The 25,988-nt window shown below is 34.5% G+C and overlaps 1 protein-coding gene across 5 annotated transcripts in view; it reads right to left on the minus strand.

Annotated features, from left to right (window-relative positions):
* SSBP2 (single stranded DNA binding protein 2) overlaps positions 1 to 25,988 on the minus strand; it is a 297,510-nt gene that overhangs the window by 12,136 nt on the left and 259,386 nt on the right. For all 5 annotated transcript variants that reach the window (XM_059175382.1, XM_059175383.1, XM_059175380.1 and 2 more), the window contains 6 exons: positions 24,596 to 24,644; positions 13,778 to 13,813; positions 11,909 to 11,963; positions 8,361 to 8,431; positions 5,441 to 5,519; positions 2,969 to 2,997 (listed from right to left, as the gene is read on the minus strand). In XM_059175382.1, the coding sequence (XP_059031365.1) occupies positions 2,969 to 2,997; positions 5,441 to 5,519; positions 8,361 to 8,431; positions 11,909 to 11,963; positions 13,778 to 13,813; positions 24,596 to 24,644 (319 nt within the window). The remainder of the gene's footprint in view (positions 1 to 2,968; positions 2,998 to 5,440; positions 5,520 to 8,360; positions 8,432 to 11,908; positions 11,964 to 13,777; positions 13,814 to 24,595; positions 24,645 to 25,988) is intronic.

Raw genomic sequence — 25,988 nt, forward strand, 5'->3', positions numbered from 1 at the left:
GTTATCACAATGCAGGTGACAGTGTGAGTGCCCAGCCTTGCCCACCAAAACACAGTCTGATCACGAAGAGGAAAATACTTAGTATCTATATAGTATTTCAGAGCTCCTAGCATATGTTCATACTTGACTCTCAACAATTTTCTGAAGAAGGCAGGGAATGAACTACAAGCTCTTGTTTAAAGCTAAGGAAACTAAGCCTAAGAGAAATGAAGTACCATGTTGCCCCAGTTTGTAGGTAGTAGAACCAGGTTTTCTGATTCTCAATTCAGTACTCTTCATTACCTTATATAGAAAAAGAATAAAATAGAGTATATTTACAATAAAAAGGTAGAAAAAGAGTAGGAGTAGTACTAGTAAACATTAAAAATGGAGTAAGAAAAAAAAAAGAAACATTTTTAAAGATTAAAAAAATGGAGTAAGACACTTAAAAAAATACGTAATACTGGCACTCAATAAAATACAGGTTTAACTGAAGAACTAGGAAGGTGAAGCTGGAGACCTAAGAGGGATTTTGAACAAAACCGTTGAGCAGTAATTGTCACAAATATCTTATGATTTACAAGTAAGAATGACTAGAAAAAGAACAGGATGAAAAGGAGTGAAGCCAGGACACAGGACAAAAGGGAGGGGAGTGTTCTTAGGATAAAATGTTCTTAGGATAGCTGGTCTTATGTTGGAAAAGGAAGAAGGTGGGGAAAACGGAGGTAGTGATAATGTGGACAGTCTTCCTTATTGTCTTTGGTCTCCTCAGTTACATTGAGCTTTTTGAGGGCGAGATCATACCATGTTTATCCTTGGCTTTTCAGAGCCTGGAGTAATGGCTTGGTGCAATAATGTTTATTGAGTGAAGGAACTCCTGCCTAACCACTTGAGGACAGAAATTATGTGTGTATTTAAAGAAGTCTTCTATATCTCCCCATGGTGCACAGGATAATACTCAGGACACAAAAGTACATATTGGGTGGTCAATTAATGCTTAATGAATAAGCAATACATCACCAGGCGAGAGAATGTTATCAGCAGGGGGCACAATGTAATGGAAAAACTTGTCTCCAGAAATAGGAATGGGAAAATGAGCACAGAAGGAATAGCAATAGATCTGATATGACGACAGATAAGAAGATGGTATTTAATTTGTCATTATGAATCTATTTAAAAGTTTTAAAGTGTTCTATGAATAAATTACAAAGAACTTTCCCATAGGTGGGAGAGGATGGGCTAAATGGGTGTTAAGGAGGGCACTTGTGATGAGCATTGGGTGTTATATATGTAAGGAATGAATCACTAAATTCTATTCCTGAAACTAATATTACACTATATGTTAACTAACTTGAATTTAAATAAAAAACTTAAAAAAAAACCCAAAGTACTTTCCTATATAGTATTTTGTTTACATCTGTCTAATGTAGAAAGTTGTGGGTAGTGAATAGAAATTTTAGAAAGATGACGGTAAGCAATCTGGAGGATCCCACCTTCGTGTAAGATACTAGAAATGCTCCTCAAACACAAAATTAGAAATTTTATTGGTGACCACAAAGCACAATTCAGTGAATGTCAATTCTCAGATACCTAAGATAGCATGTACAATCATGGTCATCTGACTTATAAGGGGGCTTCCCAGAAAGATGGCTCTAATGGAATTAATACAATGAATCTTATTTCGAAAACAGGTCTTTTGCAGGTTTTACCTATTTCTCACAGAAGTAAGCTAGTGCTTATTATAAATATGTATCTATTTTAAGAAGAGAAAAAGATCTTGCTGCTTGTTGAACCATAAATATCCAAAGTGCATGTAGCACTTGTGAGGCCAAGCAGCCAGACAAGGTATATATGATGTCAGAATGCCAGTTCAACTACCTCTCTCTCCTTCACTTTAAGTCTTAATTTAAAAGGTTTTGTAGCCCAATCAATCTTACTGTATTTTCCTTGGCACCAGGAATTTTACATTATTAGAAGTAGGATTAAAAGTGAAGTTACCCTTTAATGAATTTTGGTATTTATTGATATAAAGCAGACTTCTAAGAGAATCATTTTAATGGTTGTTAATAGTTTTTATCAGCCATTCTAAATGTATTTTTGACCCACAGAGAACTATTTTAAATTCATCATGACCTAAAAAGTATTTAGGTATTCTGAAAAAAATATAAGGCATCTTAGCAGAGTATTAATTTTAAACACTCAAACTGTTGGAAGGAGGAAAAAGGCAGATACATGCTATTGGAAGGCTCTCTTTCCTACTTGTATTATTATACTTTTCTTCTAAATACTTTCCTATTCTATTTTGGGGAACTAGAATAATGATTGAGAAGATCAGCATTACCTAATAAAGGCTTGGAAGACAAATGAGATGTATAAATGCAATGCCCTTGTATAACAACACATTCTTCAAATTTACCTCTTCTCATTTTGATCTAGACTTCTTAACATTTTCAAAAGATTATATTATGTCAATTTGTTTTATAAATAAATGACATAATAAAGGTAATTAAACTATTACTTGGGTGTCAACTGATCATGTATATAGTATGTCCTATAAATGAATCTTACCATGTTAAAAAACTCATTTTACCCCTTCCTATTATATGCATTAATATTTTTAACTTCTACTTAATTATATGTGGACCTGTACTTTCAAATGCTTGTTCAAGAACAAAATTCATGGGGCGCCTGGGTGGCTCAGTGGGTTAAGCCGCTGCCTTCGGCTCAGGTCGTGATCTCAGGGTCCTGGGATCAAGTCCCGCATCAGGCTCTTTGCTCGGCAGGGAGCCTGCTTCCCTCTCTCTCTCTCTCTGCCTGCCTCTCCATCTACTTGTGATTTCTCTCTGTCAAATAAATAAATAAAATCTTTAAAAAAAAAAAAAAAAAAACCAACCAAAATTCATAAGGCTATTCTAATAATTTTAGTAAGAGTCCCTTGTAGAATAAAATGCAAATTAAAAGAACAACACAGATGATATATAATACTCACCTTGGAAATACTGTCCATATCTCCTGAGCCTGAAATAAAATATGAAAAAAAAATCTTTATTAGGTAATAATTTTGTATATAAATGAAGCATTCCTTTAACATAAATAAAAATAATACACTCTTTGTATTTTCTAGTATATATCTCCTGAATTTTCTAATCTTAAAAAATTTTAATCTTAAAAAATTCCTATTCTCTTATATTGCCTGATAAGTATCATCTGATGGCAAATATAAGGATGAGTTGTACCTCTAGCTCCCCGTCATCTTTTTTTATTTTTGTAATGGCAGAATGAAGAAAACTATTGTTATCCTAAATTCCTGAAAATGAAAATATTAGATCATTTCTAAATCCTATTCAATTCAAATTTTTAAAATGTATGTACATATGTGTATGTCTATAGAGAACATGAGAAAGAAATATATTTTCTGAAATGATACTTCTAAAGCTGATAAAATATAAAATGGGCATCTATAAGAATGTCTAATAATATTCTGAGCTATATTATATGTCAAATTAAAAATTTGACAGCAATCAATATTCACGGCAATCTATCAAAAGTAAGAATGTCTTCAAAACGCACTATAATTTTATGTTAATTCATAAGATTTTCATAAAATTTATAAAATTAAAAAATTTTTAATTTATTTTTTAAAGATTTTATTTATTTACTTGACAGAGAGAGATCACAAGTAGGCAGAGAAGCAGGCAGTGGGGGGGCGGGGAGCAGGCTCCCTACTGAGCAGAGAGCTCAATGCGGGTCTCCATCCCAGGACCCTGAGATCATGACCCAAAGCAAAGGCAGAGGCTTAACCCACTGAGCCACCCAGGTGGCCCAAAATTTTAAAAAATTTTATGTTGATTCTTGGCAGAAGTGAACAATCAATAGTAATTTCTTGCTTAGGAAATGGAATCAGACATTAGATAACAAGGAACAATGATCAGACCTTTGCCACAATATTAGATTTATTTTTAACTATTTTAACAATTTTCTTGGCATAAAAATATTATTTTAATAGGAAAACAGTTACAGTCACAAAATAGTGCTTACAAACAGAGATAAATTATTAAATATTGAGTATATATGTAATTATGTATACAAAAATATGTACAACAATGTTTATTATAAAAGTAATAAGCCACATGCTAAGCCTATGTGAAACTCTTCTGCAAATTCTATTATAGGGAATAATATAACTGAAAATCTTCTAACTGGATCAAATGTCACCTTTTGTGAATAATTTTCAAATGAAAAGATTGGAAAGTGAATTATATTGCAATAAAGGAAAAAATAAAGTTCTAGAATAAGTGCTGCCCAGTAGAGCTTTGTTTAATGATGGAGATGTCTCTATGCTGTCCATTAGGTAGCCAGGAGCTTTGTGTGGCTATTTACATTTGATATGTGGTAGAGCAAATGAGGAAGTAAACTTCATATTTTACTTAATTTAAACTTAAAATTAAATAGTCATACATGGTTAGTGGCTATCATAATTGGAGAGTGCAAATTAAGACTTTGAAATCTAGGCAAAATAGATTATGTATGTAAAATAAGTATGGACCTTAAAAGCTCAAAAATCTATCAACATGTTACAAATAATTTCTTGATTATTGAAGTTACAGTCCTTTTTAGAGTATTAGAGGATGGCATTTGGTTAGAGTTGTGAAATCTGTGCATAACCTAAGTTACTTGCGGGCATAGTTACTCCAACCTAAGTAAAAGGTGGTCCTTTTCCAAAAGAAAGAAAATTATCATAAGCTTCTATCCCCATTCAACTTTTAGCTTATGATAATGTTACTCAAACATATATAAACATAAATGCGATTGTTTTTTGGTTTTGGTTTTGCATTTCACCTTGAAGCTATTTGGCTTCATTCGGTGAGAAGGCATCATTATGAAGTCCGTGTCCAACAATTAGTCACAGTACTAGAAATCAGCTTTATGACAAATGCAGGGTATGTTCCACCGTTCTCTCTTAAGAGAATCCTTCAGATTATTCAGAATATGATTACCGATTTTATTTTTAAAAGAGATGAGAATTAAAAATATAAAGAAAAAGTTAAATTCCTGCAGAGAACCTAAGTTCCTCTGAGACCATCTCTATACCTTCAGAGACAAACCAGTTGGGAAGATACTGTAGTCCTCCAGGTGAGGGAGGCAGCAGTATCTCCTTTTATCTGCCCAGATATACTGCCCAGAGCAGCAGTATCTCCTTTTATCATAAAACACCCAGACCTTGATAGGTTATAGTAAACACTTATGAATAAGAGCTAGGTGAGAGCAATTCTACTCTCTTGATTTTCAAATGATCTCCAGTCATCATAACCTATATACTGCCAAATATCAGTCTGAAGTGAAAGTTGCAACATTTAAAAATAGATTGTTGTATACGAAAGCACTGTGCAAACTATAATATCCACTATGTAGAATTAAGGTTTTTGTTTTGATTTCTAAACATCAAACTTAATATCCTTACCTAAAGAGCCATTCATGTGATGTGACTCCATTCCTCCTAATCCACCCATGGGACCATCTGACCCGGGGCCCATTGGAAACTATTTAAAAAATGAAGAAAATTACTATGATCACATTGAAAACAACTGTTTATCTCCATGTTACAATATCTAATCTTTAATATGAGAAGTTACTTCCACAACTCCTTTTCATTTTCAAGTACTTGAGGTTTTTTCCAGCCTTAGAGATTCTCAACTGGACCACCCCACTTCCCTCATACCATCTTCTCCAGGTTCTGGAAATTCAGGCTAATCCTCATTCATATCCCAATTTTTGTTTAGGTATCCTCAACTAGAAAGTACATACATTCCAGTGCAAATGAGAAGATAAGTGGTCTTTTCTATGCCGTTGATAGATTTTGCTATTATAAACTAGAGATGATTCTTAAGAAGCTGCTAAAAGTATTGGTTTGTTAATAAGAATAACTCAACATTCTTATGCCAACATTAACATTTTTCTTAGCAGACAAACTATCCTCGTTCAAATGGACATAGTAAATAATTTCATCTTGCAGGTTAAATACATTTAGCTCAGCGTACTGAGGGGGCAGCTCAATACAGTTAATTCTTGGCAGTCTCAACTATGTCAGTTCAATGACAACTGGACATTCTACAGAAGTTGTACTTGACATTTCTAAAAGTAGTGGGATTATTTTATTTTCAGCTGGAAGCCCAGTACGAAACAGGTGAGAGCTGACCTACTGTGGTAGAGCAGGTGAAGAGCCCATGGCCCACCCACTCAGTCTTTTCCTTATCTCCCCGGAATACTCCTAAGGAAATCTAAACCCTGTGTGAAGACAAGTTACCTATAATTATCTTGCGTTTACAGTTAAAATAACCTATTGAAAAACACTCGCTCTTAAAATTTCCCATGCCAAAAGCATCTCTTCTGTGTTGTATGGTACAGAATACTGAATGTGGTGTGTGTGTGTCTGTGCACAGTTATGTGTGCAGATGGGGCAGTGGTGTTTTGTTAGTCATACCGCCCTTTGGGAGAAAAATAGGTGCCCTCAGCAGACAACATGTAACTGTATATATAATCTCTAATCTCTATCTATGTATCCCTGTTGGTTTGGAAGGAAGAAGGCTTTCCATCACCAGGATCATACAAACCACATGCTTGTTCATTTTCCCAGGATAATGACTACAATTTTGTTGCCTTCAAGCACACATATTGATTTTCAGTAAACAACTTAGAATGAATATATATATACCTCAAATGATAGCTTAAAGAAATTAACTTTGAACTTACTGTTTTATTCAGCTTTTGTTAAAAGCATTGTTTAGATCTGGGCTGAGAAACCTGTGCTGGCAAGGCCAAGACCCTCTGAACTTACTTGGTTCAGTCCTTTTATCTGGCCCCTACAGTGTTTTCAAAGACACGTAGACTTTTGGTATGTACGCTTGAAGCACATAAAACTACAGACCTAGCCCTCAGCAGGCATTTGCTTTTACTACCTCTGACAGAGAAGAATGACATTTGAAAAAGGGACACATTCAGCTTCTACTTTTCTTGGATCTCTTATCTTTGTATCGAGTTAGAGGACCAGAATGAAACATACTTGGATGATATCAGCTTAGCTGCCCAGGGAAATGTCTTCAGTACTCTGGGTTTCTTCTCTCACTCCCTCCATTTCAAATATCAAGTTCTAAGATATGAAATTTGCACTATGAAGAACTTTTCCGTATTTCTGCTGGATTTCTACAATGAACATTGTTTGTTATCATATTCAATGCTCATTAAGATTAGTGTGGAAACACCTTTTAGACTATACTCGCAGGAAATTGTTTCCTTTTTCCTGAAAACCAATTTATTTGATTATATAAAGAGCAGAGTGATAACTGAAGGCAGTACTGCTTCACAAAAATAATATGCAAGCTGCAAAGGCAAACTTACATAAGTAAATTTAGATTTACTAGCAGCCATGTTTGAAGAGTAAAAAGAAACAGGTTAAGTTAACTTTAATATATATATATTATCTTATCAAAATGATCATTTCATCATGTAGTCAACATAAAAACTTTAATGAAATATTTTACATTATATTTTCATACTAATGCCTCAAAGTCTAGCATGTATTTTATATTCACAACACACTTCAACTGGGACTGGCCATATTTCAAGTATCATAATAATGGATGGATGTGTTGTCTTCACTGCTAGGAAGCTCAGTTATAATAATTATTTCATTCCTGTGTTTTGGTATACTTATGTAAGATTCCTTTTATAGCTTCTAATTTTTATTTCATTTTAGTGACCTTATATTCATATATACATGTATATATCTATTAATTATACCCTGTTATAAATATTGTTTGTTAATATGTAGGTCTTATAGATATTCTTCTTTAAGCTTTTATGGAAAAATCGCAACCATATGCTTTATTAGGAACACCCAAATTCTTTATGTAGACCTGCTTCATCTTCATATTTAAAAGTCCAGATTTCAAAAATCTAAAAAAAACAAGCATATCAAATCTCCTAATTTATTTCAAGTTAATCAGGATAAAAGAAATAAACAACCACAATGAAAAAATTAGTTATACTGAAAATGTGGTAAATATAAATGATTATGTATTACCTGTCATTTTCAAATATTATTATTAGTATGTAAGATTTGAGATAAAACTATGCCCTGACATTTTATAATTGATCAGGTGCAGTTTTACATTTAGGTCATATTGATATGAAACCTTTTGTTATATATTTTATGTATTACATTTTTTTCAACCCAGAACCTAGAAAGGGTTTGATTTTGGGGGGTATCTAATAAGTTCCTGGATAATACAATAGAAAGCTTAAATAGTATCTAGGAAATAGAATGCACTTAAGAGTTTGAGCCTTCAACTACATTCCAAAATATATTAAAAGTTCGTATTTACATTAGGCCTGTTAGGTCCAGGAGGTACTGCATTCATTAAAGTATACATGTTGTCTCCAGAGTTGGTTGAATCTGAAACAAAACATTATGTAATTAATTTCTTTCTTTATAATTTATACCCAAGTCAACACAAAGTAATAATCAAAGATGATCTGTGCACATACACATATTAATAGATGTAGCACTTGAAAGAGTCATTACTAATGTTCAGAAACAAATACTTGTATGTCATTTTCCAACTCAGAAATTATCATTCTGTGGTTGTAAATGGGAATAGTTACCTAATATATTAGGAGTAATCACTTGAATAACTCAGGTCGAAAGGAACATTACTTTAAAAATCTAAAAAATTACAGTAAATCTTTTCTTTTAAAAAAACATGGGTACTTTGAGATTTCACTATGTAATTTGTATGTATGAATATAACAAAAACATCTTAAAATTCAGATTCAGTAGCTTTTCAATGTTCACTATTTCCTTAAGCTTCTTATATACCAATTTATAAAACATTTTTTTATTTATCTAATAATTATTAATAGCTGGTGGGATATCCTTGCTTAATTCTAAAAGAAAGAAAGTAGGACAAGACTATAAAATTGGAATGAAAATTTCTCTTGCTTGAAGTAAAAGCCAGCTTCTTCCTATACAACTTTCGATGAAATTTTTTTCATGCATTTTATTCTTGATTCATTATAGTAAAAGCAACTATAGTATATATCCATAGAAAAATATAAAACATTTTATAGTATTTTTTAAAATTTATATTTCATGTCTATTAGCTAATTCTAATTAAGTCTCTGAGTACATGTGTTTTTATAACATATTACCTGGAGTGAAAGGCCATATATTTTACATTTAGGAAAAGTTTTCCTTTTCCCCACAATTATACATTTTTCTTAAATATAATGCATTGGGCCTTTCTATTCTGAAAAAAACAATGTGTTTCACAATTTTTGTACTGATTCAAGGCAGAAGATAAAATTAATTTACTTTCTCATGGCAATAAACACGGAGTAAGAAATGAGCAACTAATTTTCCTTTTATTTTGTAATTGCTTCGTAGACATTAAAAGTTTATTATTTTAATGGATACCACAGAGAGAGTAGGTTAGATGTCATTTATCAGTTGTTTGTAAACAGTGATCCATAAATCTAAATATTATTTTTCACATCTAGAATAATATGTCATATTGCTGAAAAAGCTGAAATGCTCACCTCAGATCTCTGTCTGTTTATACTAAGTAAGGTCCCAATTGACTTTTGTGGCCTTGACTATTTTTATAGCCTTATGTACATCATACTCAACTCAGGCTGCTGGTTCTTTCCTGCATATGATTAACCTCTTAAATCTCCATATTTCTGTTCTTATTTCCTCCACTGATCTTCTGCTCAGTCTCCTTCTACTAAAATTCCACTCACTACTCTACGCCCACCGCAAATGTTACCACTTACATGAAATTTTGTTTTCTGATACTTCCAGATTAATGAATGCTCCCCCATCATTGAATTCTGCTTTGCATTCTGTTAATATTTTGTCTTATTCTTCCCTCCTGCTTCCAACAAGATTCTAATAAGTTCATTGACAGAAGGAAAGATCACATTTTATATTGTGTGCCTCAGACAGTAACTATCTGCTGAGATTTAACTAATGGAATACACTTTATCCCATAAAAATGTGTTTTTCAGAAAATCTTGTATTGCTTCTTAAACATAGGAAATCTCATCTTTATTAGCCTTACTAATTTTTTAGACTAATTTTAGTAATTAATTTGGCAAGAAAATGTGTTTTTTACTTTGTATTTTAAATAGGTAGAAAGAAAAAAATTTATTATTCTTTATATCTATCAAAAACATAATTTCATCTAAAAAACACAGAAATAAGGTAGAATGTATCTAATTCTTTTTATATACAGAGGAACTTTTATAATAAAGTGTATCTTCTGGCATCTATTTTTTTGCAGGGAAGGTACTGGCTTCGTATTGGAGGAATGACTGAAAAGAATGAATCCACAGGAGTACGCACAAGGCTAGGAGGACATACTGCTGGCAATTTCTGGCTTGAAAGGATGGAAAGTAATCAGATTGCTTATCACCTGCAAAATTTAGCAGTTTCTCAGAAATTTTTCTCTTAGATTGTAGTGAAGTGTTTATTAATCACATGCTACCTTCATAAATTAAGCATTTAACTTCACCATACAAGAATGCAAATGTGGGCAAGATGTTCAATTCACATAATTGTATCTTGAATGAATTCTGTTTCAGTTCAATGATGATGCTCTGAGGACAAAAATCCATGAAATATTTATGATCTATTCCAAAGAGTTAGTGAAGCAAAGCAAAATTTTGCGTTAATTATCAAATTGATGCTTTTCAAAATGAAAAAGATTTAAAACTTAAAAATTACTATTTATTGGTATGATTAATGATATTTAATTCCAACCTTCCATATGTCTTAGATTTCAACAAACCAGCTAAGAACATATGAATTGAACAGTACAACATAATTAAAAATTTTTCCTAATTACAAAAATTTCCCATCTATTTCATTACCTAAAGTTAACACTGATAAAGCCCTATTTCTTTGTTTTCTACTTTCTACATTTCTGTGTTATATATATGTTTTAAAATAAAATTGGGATCATATTACATTGAATCATGAACATTTATTGTCCATTAAATTCTTTGGTTATAATCTTAATGGCTATACCATATTCCATAAAAAATTAATTTATTAAAATCACTAAAACTGGATTAGGTTTGAAGGTTGTATCTATTATTTCACTATTAATTACGACAAGTGAGAACCCCTCCCCATAAATCTTGGGATGTATCACTAATTATTTCTCAATGAAGGATTATGGAGGCAAGTGGTATGAACTTTGTCATGGTTCTTGATACATGTTGCCAGAGCTGTTCCAGGGAGGGCTGCACCAATGTCAACTCCCACCATTAGAGTCCTCAAGAAACAATGGATTTAATAGCCTATATTAAAGTCTCGGAAAAAAAGGATAAAACTATTTAAAATCATCATGCAAATTGATAAAATATTGAGGTATTTTAGTTTATGAAGATTAAAAGAAAAAAAAACACTTCCTGTACTACATAGTGAATCTATTAGCTAATAAATCCATATGGATGTGTAAGCACATCTACATCCACCTCAGTAAGATAATGGTGGATCTTATTAAATCTAATGGACCCATGTATTTCATGTGTAACTCATGCAGAATTTTTCTAAGTTGTGAGATTTGGATTTTTTTTCACAGTCTCAAGGAATCTTTTTGTCGGATAAATTATTGGGCAATTCATAGAGACTAACACCATTTTAATCCTGATTTTATCTGTTACCACAACAGGGATTTTCTACATGCTTAAAGTAATTGGACAATGGTTATTTGAGAACCCTGTTTCTTCTACTTGCTACCTCTAGTCTACTTCTGTTACCATCAATGAGATAATGAATACTACTAACCTTCCGTCATAACATTTTTTATCTTTTGTTATTTACTCTATTAATCAAATGCCCATGTGGCTAGTGTGATTACAATACCTGCTGGACTAGGCATGATGGGTGTTCCTGGTGGCCCTCCACCTCCTGGAGGACCCTAAATAATTATACAAAATTTCAGTAAAAATAAGGCATTTCATTAAACAATATAAGGAAAAACAGAAGAAAAGTTAGACTTATCTATAATGATTCAATTTGAAAATCACAGAGGAAATATATTTTCTCCATAATTTATTTTCTTTGAATGCACAATCATTTCAATATTATACAAAATATAATTTAGCTTAAATACGTTGAGACTGTTTTGACAAGTTTCCAAAAACAATGAGCCTGTAACACTGATTTATTATTCATGACTTAATCACATCAGGTATAATGAGGTTAAGGAGAAGCCATTTACAAATCCATACAACAGCATCATTCATGGGTATTTGTGATTTAGTTTATTGTGATTTTCTTATGTTTCATATCAGGGTTTTTTATAGGAAGCTTAAAACTCAAAGATTCTCGTATGTTTATGAAAACACACTGATGCTATTTCTTTCTCTATTGGTATCAATTATAACACTTCTAAAGTATTGAACCTTCTGCTATCATGTCAATTAGAAATGAGAGGCAATGTTGACTAATGCTGTGGGTTACTAATCAATCTGAAATGGAAATTAGGTGATTCTAAGGTTGATTCGGTTATTTCAGACAACCAAAATGGATAATTCAGGCAAAGGGTTTTAGAATTTTTCAGAATTACCATAATTAATCTGGGTAAATTACTAAGTGGATAAATTTGTACTTCATTCTGAATGTGTAGACATAGCCCACTAATTATTTCAAATGATATATGTATTTGCTATTTAATAAGCAACTTAAGTTTCCTTCAGATAAAAGTCTATAATTTCATAGAATTATATATTAGGCTTATTCTCAAGCAATTTAAGAAAAAAATAGGTTTTACCCACATGTTCTTACTTTCATTTTTGCTTCATAGAGAATGTGAAAAAAGTTAGACCTTCTTAGTTTGTACAGCTTAAGAGGACACTGAGCACTAAGTTCATAGGTCCAAAACAGTGTGTGCTTTTTACTACATTCATACAACATTAATTCTAAGGGGAGTAAAATGCTCATTAATCTTCTTAAGCTCTCCTTTTTTCCTACCCCAGGTAGCTAGCTCCTCCAAAATTTCTTAGGGAAAGGTTTTCCTTTCTTACCATTTTATCTTTTCTCTTCTGATAGGCATGTACTCCTAAATATTATTACAATGTATCTTCCAGGGTGGTCTTGAGATGTAGCAAGGATTATAATGTGATAATGGTTAAAAGGTCATTTGTAAGTTCAAGAACTCAGGTAAAACCTGCTAATTTGCCTTTAGTTGTGTATGAATTAGTGGAAAATTCTAACATGTACTAAATAATAAAAAGAAGAAAAACAAGTGTTTTCAATTTCTAAGCATAAAAAAGCCCTCAAAAGCCCCTCCCCCTAAATTACTACGCATTATTCTGATTCCCTTTGTGTTGGGGGAGGGGAGTTTAATGTCTTCCTCAACTTTGTGTGTGGTGAGTGGGGTGAAGGAGGGGGTGTAGATTATCCTCCTGGAGAACTGCAAATTCAAGCTTATCATTGTGTAACTGGGGATGGCTTTCTTCATGATTGGACAGACTGTATTGTATTGGTTTACAGAAACATATGCTAAAGTAAAACACAGTACTCAGGGCAATTTTGGCCAGATTGATAACTGTTTCACTAATGAACATCAACATATGTAGTGAGGTTGGCAGATGAAAAACTCAATACATATCAGATGTTCCGTTCTTGGCCAATACACAGGGGCTCTTCTTAACATCTGGACAACTATTTCATTGCCCAAATAAAACATAACATCAAATCTTATGAGCAAACAATCCCAAATGTACTTACTACGTAATTCCCAGGAGATGCTGAAGAGTATGGTATCTGGAACATGAATAGGACAAAGAAATATATTTTGATTCATGTGACAGTATGGAGACTTACCTAAAATGAATCTATTTTCTGACTTTTATCAAGTTTTTAAAATGTATCACAAAGGATGGCAAAGAATAAAGGCACGTGTATCTATCTGAGTGCCGAAAAAACGAATAAAAGCAACATTATCTTGAATTTATAAAAAAGAGGGGATATAGGTCAAGAGGAATTTAGACAGAATTATAGCCTCAACTTATATTCATTTCAGAGCAGTTGTACTCACTGCTTGATTCTAATGACACTTATTCTGTAATTAGAAAAATATATATGTGTGCAGCTAAAAACCAGAAACCAGAGTTTTCAAATTAATAGCTTTACAGATAGAACTCCCAATTCATGTGCGTTCTGGGATGCATTATTATTATTTTTTAAGACAGGTTTTAGGCTACTACATTCATGTGGTATGGGTCAATACTTGGTTTGCAGGCTTCACATTTTCCCCCTTTCTTTTCTAATTAGCTACTAGAAAATACTGTAATAAATGTGTAAGATTTCATTAATGTAAGTCTCCAAAAACTACTAATTTGGGGGGATCAGTTATGGGCAACAAATTCTTTCTCCTCAAATCAATCTCTTAACCAAATTCTTTTTTAGAGATTACAGAATATTAATACAACATTGCTAACATAATTTAAGAAATGAAAACTAGAAAACAGGTACTTAAAACTAGGCCCTTGAGTATAGATTATTAATAAAAAGAGCTAAGTCCAAATATTTTCTTTTTCTTTTTTTTTTTTCACAGAAGCTCACTAGCTCACTTGCATGAAGATTCTGCACATCCAGAGCAGATATTTTTGCCTTATTCTGGAAAAAGCCAACAAACTACGACCTTCTTTGAGGCAGACAGCCAGAACTGGACCATTAGAATAGTGAAAAGATGATACTGTCTTTACCCTAAACCCTTCCTCTATCACAAAACCTTCCATATAATTAAACACAAAGATAATATGAAACTTGAAAGTAAGAAGAAGGAAATAAGACAAAGTTATGATTTTTCTTTAGTGGGTAATTCATTCAAGGGGAAAATATTTAATATTAAATTATTTGAAAATTCTCTCCTTGTTTGGTGTCCATGATTTGCCTTAAGCATGGACTGCATGCCTCTGAGGTCCCTGCTTGCTCTGCCTTTGGGTAATTCAGCCCTGCAGATGGTCACGACCAGCCTGCCCAGCATCGCTAATGATGAGGATTACATCCAGTAGGAGTACTGAGATCTTGATGGCCAGTACACACTTAACTAAACTTAGTAGCTGAATACAACTTTGCTCTCCCAGGGCCCTTTTGGTTCATGATTTACCATCCGTCTTCTGTTTCTTATCTTAAACATGTACATTTGCTCCCTCCAAATCACCATCTTATCTGTTGGCTCCAATTTTCATCTCCTTATAACCTTAGCAACTGGCTAAATTCTTCTACCTCTCTCTAGTGCCTACCATCATTCATCACCAACTTTCAAAATATGATCTAACTAACCATGCTTTAAATCTTCGGAATTTAGGGGTGTTGGTTCAGTATCTGGTTCAGTTGGTTAAGTGTCTGACTCTTGATCTCAGCTCAAGTCTTGATCTCAGGGCCATGAGTTTAAGCCCTGCGTGAGTTCAAGTCCTGAGTTCAAATAGATCTTTGGAATATACACCTCACTGCCTTCCTTCACTTTATAATATACTTCCCTCTCCTCATTTGTGAGTATGACCACATCCTAGAACTACTTACAGAGATCTAAACAACTCCCTTGCCTGACACTTTCTTATTCCTCATGTCACTCACAAATATTATTTTATATTCTAACCAGAATCTTCTTCCCTTACAATTCCTCCATGTTTAAGTCCATTATTTCCCTACTAAATTGACTCTGCCCCTCCCGCACACCATTGTCAGCTTTTTGTTTCTCCAGTATTTTTAGTTCATTATCCTAATGTAGAACATTGTTTTTTTGTTTTGTTTTGTTTTTAAATATTTTATTTATTTATTTGAGAGAAAGAGAGTGCGAGAATGATCATGAGGACAGATGATGGGGGGCGGAGGGAGCAGCAGACTCTCCTCTGCCCAGGGAGTCAGAGGACATGGAGTTTGATTCCAGGACCCTGGGTTCATGACTGAGCTGAAGGCAGCCCCCTAACCGACTGAGCCACCCAAGTGCTCCAAGCCTACTTTTATTTCCATCTCTTTGATCACCCCCTAGCCACATTTTTCTGTTTCACAGTAGGGATTTCCTGGGAAGAAACACAAAACAAAGGACAAGGTCCAAAATATAATCACGTCCTCCAGTGTCAACCTACTCTTCACTATTATCTGGAAGCATTTTGGCTTGGCCTTCATGGAAGCCCTGAGCATTCTAGTGGTGTGCCAGTAAACCCAATAAACTCAGGGGAGGAGGGCGCCTGGGTGGCTCAGTAGGTTAAGCCGCTGCCTTCGGCTCGGGTCATGATCTCAGGGTCCTGGGATCGAGTCCCGCATCGGGCTCTCTGCTCAGCAGGGAGCCTGCTTCCTCCTCTCTCTCTCTCTGCCTGCCTCTCTGCCTACTTGTGATCTCTCTCTGTCAAATAAATAAATAAAATCTTAAAAAAAAAAAAAAACCTCAGGGGAGGAAAAGGTCCCAATTTGTAGCATTTGTCAATTTATATGGTGTGAATATTCCCACATGGAAGACTTAGAGCTACCAATGATTTAACAATTAGCTCAAACAATTCTTGAATAATTAACAACTGACTTTCCTGAGCTGGGCTTCATGATGATTATAAAATCCTGATTTGGTAGTCAGTTGGCCCTTTTTCATATATTAAAGCTATCAAATTCTTGCTATACTTTCACCTTTAATTCAACACTGTTATTAATAGATTGGAATTTTATCAATTTATCCAGGTAGAAAAAAAGATAATCTTTCCGCTTGTTTCCAGAGCTAGCCATTCCCAACTACCTCATTCTCCTAAGTCCTTGCTCCTTTTCTGGTTTTTAATTTCTCCCTCTTCATGATTCCTTTACACACAGTTAAAAACAAAACATTTAAAAATACTTAAAATTTTTACCTCATCTAGTCCAATTTCTTTCCATGTGTCCTGTCAAGCTCTTGCCTTATACTCACTATTTCTACTTCATATTCTTTGGTGCCCTCATTAAAAGAAAAAGAACATCTGGGCGGGCTCCTACCCCTAGTAGCACTTCACTGAACCTTTACTCTTGCAAGTTACCAGTAGCATCTGACAGCCTAGTGCGAGAGACATAAAATATAACAATATAGGTAGAAGTATGTGGGTATAGAAGATATTTGAGCTGGGTAGCTGACTTACAGAGAGTAAATGACCACTAGAAAGATAAAGAGAAGGATCAGCATTAGAGAGAGAGAGAGAAGGGAAGGAAGGAAGAGAGGGAGAAAGAAAGAAAAGAAAAATGAGAGTATATAGTTTATTAGAGAAATGGTATATAATCTCAGTGTGGTACTTATAGGAAATTGAAATAAATGATAAGCATATACGGTCAGACTGTGACTGAATTTATGCTGTAGGAAATAGGGAGTCACCAGTTTGAGAGACACATGTTCAAATTTATATTTTAGTAAGATAACTCTAGTTCATCATGGAATATGAATACAAGTTAGGAGTCTATTGCAAAACGTCTAGGCAAGAGATTTCAGTGTTGTAGGCAGTGCTGATTAAGATAAGAAGGAGGAAGAAAATTTGAAAGACTTTTCACAAATGTACTTGGCAGGTCATGGTGACAAACTACGTGTGGTGGACAAGGGAAGGCAGAAGTTAAGGCAATTCCTAGCTTTCCAACTTGGTGAGTGGGTGAGTGATAGTGCTACTAATTTATATGTAAGGAATTCAGGAACAGGGGCAAGTCTAGGGAAATATCCAACACGTTGAATTTGAAGGCACTAGTAGACGTTGATCAACAGATATTTAGAAATCTGCATCAAGAATTTAGTAGAGATTAGAGCTAGAGATAAAACTTCAACTGAATACATTTCCATTTTGTGCTGGGCGCCACACTTGATCTAGTATTTTATTAGATTGAGTAGAAGATTTAACATTCCAAAACAAAGCTCCCTGTCTACCCCCTAAACCTCCTTCTTCTCTTCTATTTTTAGCGGAGTTTGTGTTATTCCCATTCTTCCTGATACCTGGATTCAAAGACTTGAAATCACCTTCCACTTTTTCTTTCTCTTTATCCCCAAATCAAAGATCACCAAGTGTTTTTGATTCTATGTGTGAATGCATACTTGTCATTCCTTCGATCACCACTCTACCTCAGGTTCTGATAACATTTTATAAAACCTGTAACTATGATCCCCTAACGTCATTTCCCCATTACATCCATTTTATAGACTATCTTCCTAAAATATAGCTCTCTTCCACACCGATGATACAGTTTAGATTTTTCCCTCATGGCTCTCTTTTCCTCTTTTCTGCTTTGTCACTCACCTTCTGCACCTTCCCAGACAATCTGTCCCCCTAGCCACTAACAGCCTAATTCTTTATTTTGTCCAAGCTTTTTTCCAGCTCTAGTGTCCAAATTCTCCCAATGTGATTAATCTCCTCCTGCCCCTCTCCAGACTCCATACAAAATATTAACGTGAACTGAAAGACAAAAACACAGATCTAGAGGAGTAAGATCAGAGAGCTAAACACAGATGAAGATGAGTAAGATCAGAGAGCTGAAAGATCAGAATCATAGAATTAAAAGAATTTTTTATTTGTCAGATGAGAAAATTCAGAGGCGTATGTACTGTCTGGTTAAGCTAGACAGGTATTTCAAGATCTGTGACCAATAATTCAAATATTTTGAAATATTCTGACAGTGGTGCCATAGCAAGGGGAAGAGCAGAGTTGCTAGAGATTTTGACTTCTTTTTAAAAAATGATTAGTAGCATTCTTCAACTGTGAAGTTTAAAAACACTTAGAAGCTACAGGGAGGGCAACATCAAGAAACCCTCTATGCCAGTGTAAAGTTGAAAACATTCTACAATTTTCTAGGTTTTTTTTTTTTTTTTTTTTTTTAATGAGCAGAACCTATCTGGAATAAGATATTTGCATTTCCTTTGGGCTTAATCATTACAATAGATTGCAATTCTTTTTTTTTTTCTTTAAAGGAGTTTCTTCTTTCTTTTTCCTGTCACATTAGTTGATGAATACAATGTTATATTGGACATCTGTAGCTTTTGCTTATGTCCTTTTCTGCTAACAATTCCTTGAGTTTTCTTCGGTGAACCATACGTCTTATTTTCCCATGTGGTTTGGGTGGGGCTCAGGTGGGGGCCTGTGTGACCTGGCCAGGTTGAAAGAGCATTGTAACTAACCTCAGGTCATAATTCAGGAATGAGCATAGGACCCAAATTAAACAAATCTAGTTCAGTTAGTTATGTCCAATTTCTATGCTTAAGTGATAAAAGAGTTGTGAGTTCAGTTCAGTTACTAAACTGAGAGCTCTGAGGATATGCATCTGGGATTCCACACAGCCTTCTTGTCATGACAAAGAAAAAAGGTAAGTGATGGAGACTGGGTCCTGATGACATTATCTGGATCCTTGGAATCAAATGTGCCCCAAAGCAAATTTATATCCAGACTTTTCAGATACATGATCCAATTTGCATTCTCTCAATATGATCCTAGTCTGGTTGTTTTTCTGGATCTTTTAATCAAAAGCGTCCCCAGCCAAAGATAATTCAGATATTTTCAATAATAGTGCTTGCTACTTTTTTTTTTTTTAAGATTTTATTTATTTATTTGACAGAGAGAGATCACAAGTAGGCAAAGAGGCAGGCAGAAAGAGAGGGGAAGTAGGCTCCCTGCTGAGCAGAGAGCCCTATTCGGGGCTTGATCCCAGGACCTGATATCATGACCTGAGCTGAAGGCAGAGGCTTTAACCCACTGAGCCACCCAGGCACCCCAACAGTACTTCCTACTTAATGATGAGAACGTGCTATATAGGTAAACCCAAGTGTCCAGTTCCTTTGAAAGATACAAAAAAGGAAAAAATCATTGGTGAATTTGTTAAAAAAAAAAAAAAACTTCCAAAGAAGAATCTGAAGCCAATATTGTAATGTTCAGATCAACGGAACTTTAAAGTAAAAATCAGAATTTTATTCTAAATTAAAAATATTGTCCTTTAAAAATGTTTCTTCTATGTTCCATGTAAAATGGTGCCCAAAACTTTTGATTAAAATACTTTTTTTTTTAAAGATTTTATTTATTTACCTGCCAGACAGAGATCACAAGTAGGCAGAGAGGCAGGCAGAGAGAGAAGGGGAAGCAGGCTCCCCGCTGAGCAGAGAACCCGATGCAGGGCTTGAACCCAGGACCCTGGGATCATGACCTGAGCTGAAGACAGAGGCTTTAAGCCACTGAGCCACCCAGGTGCCCCTTGATTAAAATACTCTTACATGACAAAACTGTGGACTGATATAAATGAAGCAAATAATAAATAAATATATTATACATAATGGTAGGCAGATTTTTTAACTTTCAGAAAAGTGGAAAGAAGCAAGTCTAGAATACACCCTGTTTTGGACTGAAATTGGAGCACTGGTGGGTAATCACGGTTTTAACCTATAGATAGATACAGAAAGATATAGAGGTGTATGGATATGTGCACGAACATACATCTAAATCCTAGTTATGTTGGTTGAGAGGTTCTAGAAGCCCTATCACTCTGATAGGTTCTAAGTATCACTCTCCACTAAAGGGAACCATGACTCCTTAAAGAAATGGCTATTTCAGGGCTAACATCGGGAAAATTCAGAACGAGTTACAAGTGCTCAAAGAATAATGCCGACATGTCAAAAAGACAAATGAGGGCCCCGGGTGCTCTGATGGGTAAGTATACTTTTGACTCAGATTATGATCCCAGGGTTCCTGGGATGGAGTCCTGCACTGGGCTCCCTGCTCAGCGGAGAGTTTCCTTTCCCTCTGCCCAACCCTCCCCGCTTGTGATCTCTCCCTCAAGCTCTCTTTCTCTCAAATAAATAAATACAAATATTTAAAATAAACAAACAAAGGACAAATGATTCAGCTTGAAGGGGTTCCTACTGGCCTAATCTGGAATGATCTTAGCATCAAAAACCTACTGAATGAAATAAGAGCTCACAAGTCCATCTGATATACCTGAATGAATGAATGAATGGAGAAGAAAGAAAAAGTCTCTGTTAAGTAGACAGTCAACTAATAAATGGGAGAAGGAAAACAGAATTAGAAATCAGCTATTTGGAAACCAATAGAGAAAAAAAAAAAAGACCAGTTTGGTCAAGAATCATGAGTGGATACCAAACATAGCAGATAAAAGTATGAGGAAGAAGAGGATATTTACTGTAATTTCAAAGTATGTCTCCACAAGTCAATAATTACAAAAGGAAAAACAGCAATTTTACAGTAGAGAAATTTGACAAGTACCACTCTTCACTAAGGGATTAGAATTAACACTACAAGCAATGGGACAAATCACCATCACATGCTTCCTGAGATGGTGCACTGAGAAAATCACATTACTACTGTGGCATTCCTACTAAATATGTATCACCTGAATCTAATCATGAAAAAATATCAGCCAGATTATGGCACATTCTGCAAAATAACTGCTTTGCATTCATTAAAACTACAAGGTTAAGACAGACAAAGAAAAGTTGAGGAACTGTCCTAGATTAAAGACCAAAAGACATGATGCATAAATGTAACAAGTGAACTGGGGTTTTCTTTTGTTACCAGGAACATTGCTGAGACAATTGGTGAAATTTGAGTGGGGTCTGCAGATTAGAAAATAGCATGATGTCAATGCTTATTTTCTAATTTTGATTTTTACTGTAGTTTTGAAAGATAATGTATTTGCTTTTAGGACACACATACTGACATATTTGGGGATGAAGGGTTATCATGTCAACAACTTAAATACAGCTCAAATGGTCCAGGAAAAAATATGTATATGCAGAGAATAGAAGTCATAAAGCAAATACAGTATAATTTTAACACTCAGGAATCTGGGTGAAGGGTGCATGGGAGTTCTTTGTACTAGTCTTGCAACTCTTCTATAAATCTGGAGTTACACTGATATAAACATTTAAAGGAAAAAAACAGTATACAAAACATATCTGGAAACAGCAAAAACAGAATAATCAACTACTTGAAAATGTGGGCCTCAAGAGCCAGAGACTTACTATATTGATAGAAAATAAAAAGTGTCTATAATTAAAAACACTGACAAGAAGTCTGAGGAATTTGGAAATCAAAACAGTACAGAGGAGTTGTCACTAGAATAAAATCAATGGTATTTAGAGGGGAAAATCCCTCTTTAATACTTTTTTGCTTTGTTTCATGTGTAAGCCCTATGTTTTTGGCAGAAAGTCATCAGTTTTTTATGATTCTTTTTCTTGTTCTCAAAATCAATCATTTTTTCAGAGGAATGCTTTGCTTTTCTGAACTCAGGATGATGACCCCCTTTCTCTTTCTGAAGAGAAAGCTGTAAGCCTTCCCCACTTTTTTTCCTTATTGACATTTCTTCGAGTGAGGGGGAGATGTATTCACATGGGACAGCTCTTAACACAAGGGATTGTTTTCAACTCTCTTACTTGACCACATGTGTGCTGGTCAAGTGTCCATTCACCATGACTGCTGGATGGCCGTTTCACACGCACACCTCTTACCCTAATTCCTACCGCTTTCTAGGGTCTAAAATAATTCAGAGCTGCTGACTTGTTAGAATACATTCTCCTATCCACACTGCTTGGCTCCATGAAATTCTGAAGAGGTGGAGGACATGAAAACTAAAAATTATCATAATGCAGAACTCACTCTTCATTCCTGCCTCTCCGCCATATTTTTACTTGGATAATATGCCCTCTTGGCACAAGGCACCATTCTCACTTTCCTTCCTAAGTAGGTTTTGAGGGAGAGAGTCTCCAGCCACTTGTGTAAAAGGTGGTCCTGCTGGAGGCAGGCAGTGGCAGGTGGAAGTTGCACGTGGCCACCTGCAAGGGGCAGCAGAGGGAGCACGGACAGTGAGGAAGAAGAGTTCCTGCTTCTTAGGTGGAAAGGCTTACATAGTTAAGGAGCACTGTCTGTGCTTTTTAATCCAGTTTCAACAGATGTGCAGATAATAGAAAGTCTTTCCAGATTCTGGCAATAGGAAGATTGTCACAGTTTTCAGTGTTATAAAAAATCGTTTTCTTCCTGTATCTTTATGGGTATTTTATTTTAATTAAGGATTTTATTATTCATGAGAGACACAAATTGAGAGAGAGAGAGAGAGAGAGAGGCAGAGAGAGAAGCAAGCTTCCTGCTGAGCAAGGAGCCTGACATGGACTCCATCCCAGGAGCCCTGGATGGCGACCTGAGCCAAAGGCAGATGCTTAACCAACTGAGCCACGCAGGCACCCCTTTATGGGTATTTTAATAGCAAGTTGAAAGAACTGTGTCCTGAGCTGCTAGCCAGATGCCATTTTAAAGTGAAATCTTGAATGAATTTGAAAGGCGTATAGCAAGAAGAAAATAGAAATGTGAACTCTTCAAAAGCATATAGACAAACTAAAGGAATTTTATAAGATAAAGATACATTATAACATAATCCAGCATAACAGTATTATAGGAAGACTCGTTGAGATTAAATTGTATACTGAAGACCCAAATGAAAGCAAGATCATCACTTCTGTCCACCCCAAATGATATTTCAATTAGCTATTGAAACCAAAGAGACAGGAAGACAAAATAATTTTTTTTCTCTAAAAATATGACAGCTGCTTACTTGATTGAGAAGAAAGTGGTTCTGCCTTAGAAGAGCAATGAATTTAGGATGATTCTTTCTATACCACACTTACTTCACCTTAAATTGTCTTGAAGTTTAAATTAACCTTGAACATTGAATCAGTTTCATGTTTATTTAGCTTTAAGTCCACTGCTAGTCAATGAAGTTACCTCTGTGCGTATTAGTAAAAGGCATCCCTGTTGGGAAGATATTCATAGACTTTACAAGTGGAGCACGAGCTGTACTGAATCCTTTGAGTGAGAAACCTTTGTGCAGTGCACGCACTACACAGAGTTACACAGCAGACCTCTCTCATGTACTAAAGAAACTCAAAGTTTCAAAGTCAAGAAGGGAAAACATCACCAGGATCATCTAATTAAAACCATATTAATTTTAACACCGAAAGCTTAGTTTCCAACTTGTGCATATATTTATGTGACATTATTAAGAGAGAAAAATATCTGTGAGTCAAACTGCTATCACAAAACATATTAGTAAAATTCACAGCACGTCAGATATGTAGATAGATGTATAAGAACTCCAATTTGGCTGACAGGCACTGGACAAATGTGTACTTGCTTCCTGGGATAGTAAGAGAGCAAACCTAGGTGTAACAATATAATAAATAAAATCATAATAACTCTGATAGAGATTGAGATTATCTGGTAACTTAGTGATTATTACATTTATTTTAAAAGATCAAATCATTTTATGACATATATATTACAATAAATAAAGGCTTCTGTAGTATACTTAAATCATATTTTATTTTTGGAAGTCTGTTAATCTACATAGAATGCATGTTTATATTAGACTGTGAAGTAAAAAAAATTATATAATTTAAAAAATTAAACATATTTAAAATATATATATGCAAAATATATTTTTGGAATGATTACTTTTTAAGAAACTTAATATAACCAATTGTAGGACTTTTGAAAGCCACAGATTTTGTTGCTAAATGCTACAACATGCAAAGAAAATTTTAAAAATACATATACTCACTGAATTGGCATTTGTTGGGTTTGGCCAAGGTCTACCACCACCTGGACCCCTACAAGATAATATGATAAATGAAATTTTAATTTATGCTTTGAACGTTCACAGTAAGCAATAACAAATCATAAAGTATAATTTACAATTCAGTTTTACCATGAGTTACAATTTAGTTACCATGCAGTTCTAATTCAATACTGAAATTACTCTCTGTATTTTCATAGCTTTTGAGTTCTTTTTTTCCAAAAGATTTATTTACTTTAGAGAGAGAGAGCGAGAGAGCATGAGAGTAGGAGAGGGGCAGAGGGAGATGGAGACAGAGAATCTCAGGCAGACTCCATGCTTAGTGCATAGCCAGATGTGTGGCTCCATGTGAGGACCATTAGATCATGACCTGAGCTGAAACCAAGAGTTGTGTGCTTAACTGACTGAGCCACCCAGATGTCTCAGCTTTTTTATTTCTTTTTTCTTTTCTTTAATTTTAAAAAGATTTTATTTATTTGACAGAGAGAGATCGCAAGTAGGCAGAGAGGCAGGCAGAGCGAGATGGGGGAGAAGCAGGCCCCCTGCTGAGCAGGGAGCTCAATGAGGGGCTCAATCCCAGGACCCTGAGATCATGACCTGAGCCGAAGGCAGAGGCTTAACCCACTGAGCCACCCAGGTACCCCCAAAATCACTAATTATGAAATAAACATAAACTGTAATTCTATGACATAAATATAACTGCCACATATATATCATTCAAAATTAAAATGAAATCATTTTAAAAATACCAATATACATAAAATGATTGCTCTTATTAAACTACAAATAAATATATAGCAAAGGTGATTAAATTGGGTTCTTTAAAAAAAATCCCACATAGGCTATCACAGATTACTTTATATATTACTTTGTATATTATTTTATATCACTCTATCTTATAGTGCTACTGATAATTCAGTTACTTTTTTAAAAATTTTATTTTTTCAATTTTCCAAGGTTCATTGTTTATGCACCACACCCAGTGCGCCATGCAATGTGCGCCCTCTTCAATTTAGTTAATTTTTAAAAATGGAATTACATTTCTTGTTTTCATAATTACAGTTCAAGACAGTAGCCACAGTAAATCTAGGGAAAAATAGGAAGTAATCTATGCCAATGTATGTTAGTATATTACTTCATTTTAGGGTGATGGATACTGTTTTGTATTCTATAGCTTAAAAGGACATGAATATTTTAAAGCAAACTTAATGCCTAATTAAGTAAAAAAGGTCTCTTGTTCTCATGCTTTAGTATTAAGTATATCTAAGTAAATACTACTTAATAAAAAGTAGACTGCTGTCAGCAGGTCCTCTGTAATTAGGGTCACTCAAAATTCCCTTTTCCCTCTAATTGCATTGAAAGACAGAGGAAATTTTTA

Source organism: Mustela lutreola, chromosome 5 (assembly GCF_030435805.1).
Source record: "Mustela lutreola isolate mMusLut2 chromosome 5, mMusLut2.pri, whole genome shotgun sequence".
Lineage (NCBI taxonomy): Eukaryota > Metazoa > Chordata > Mammalia > Carnivora > Mustelidae > Mustela > Mustela lutreola.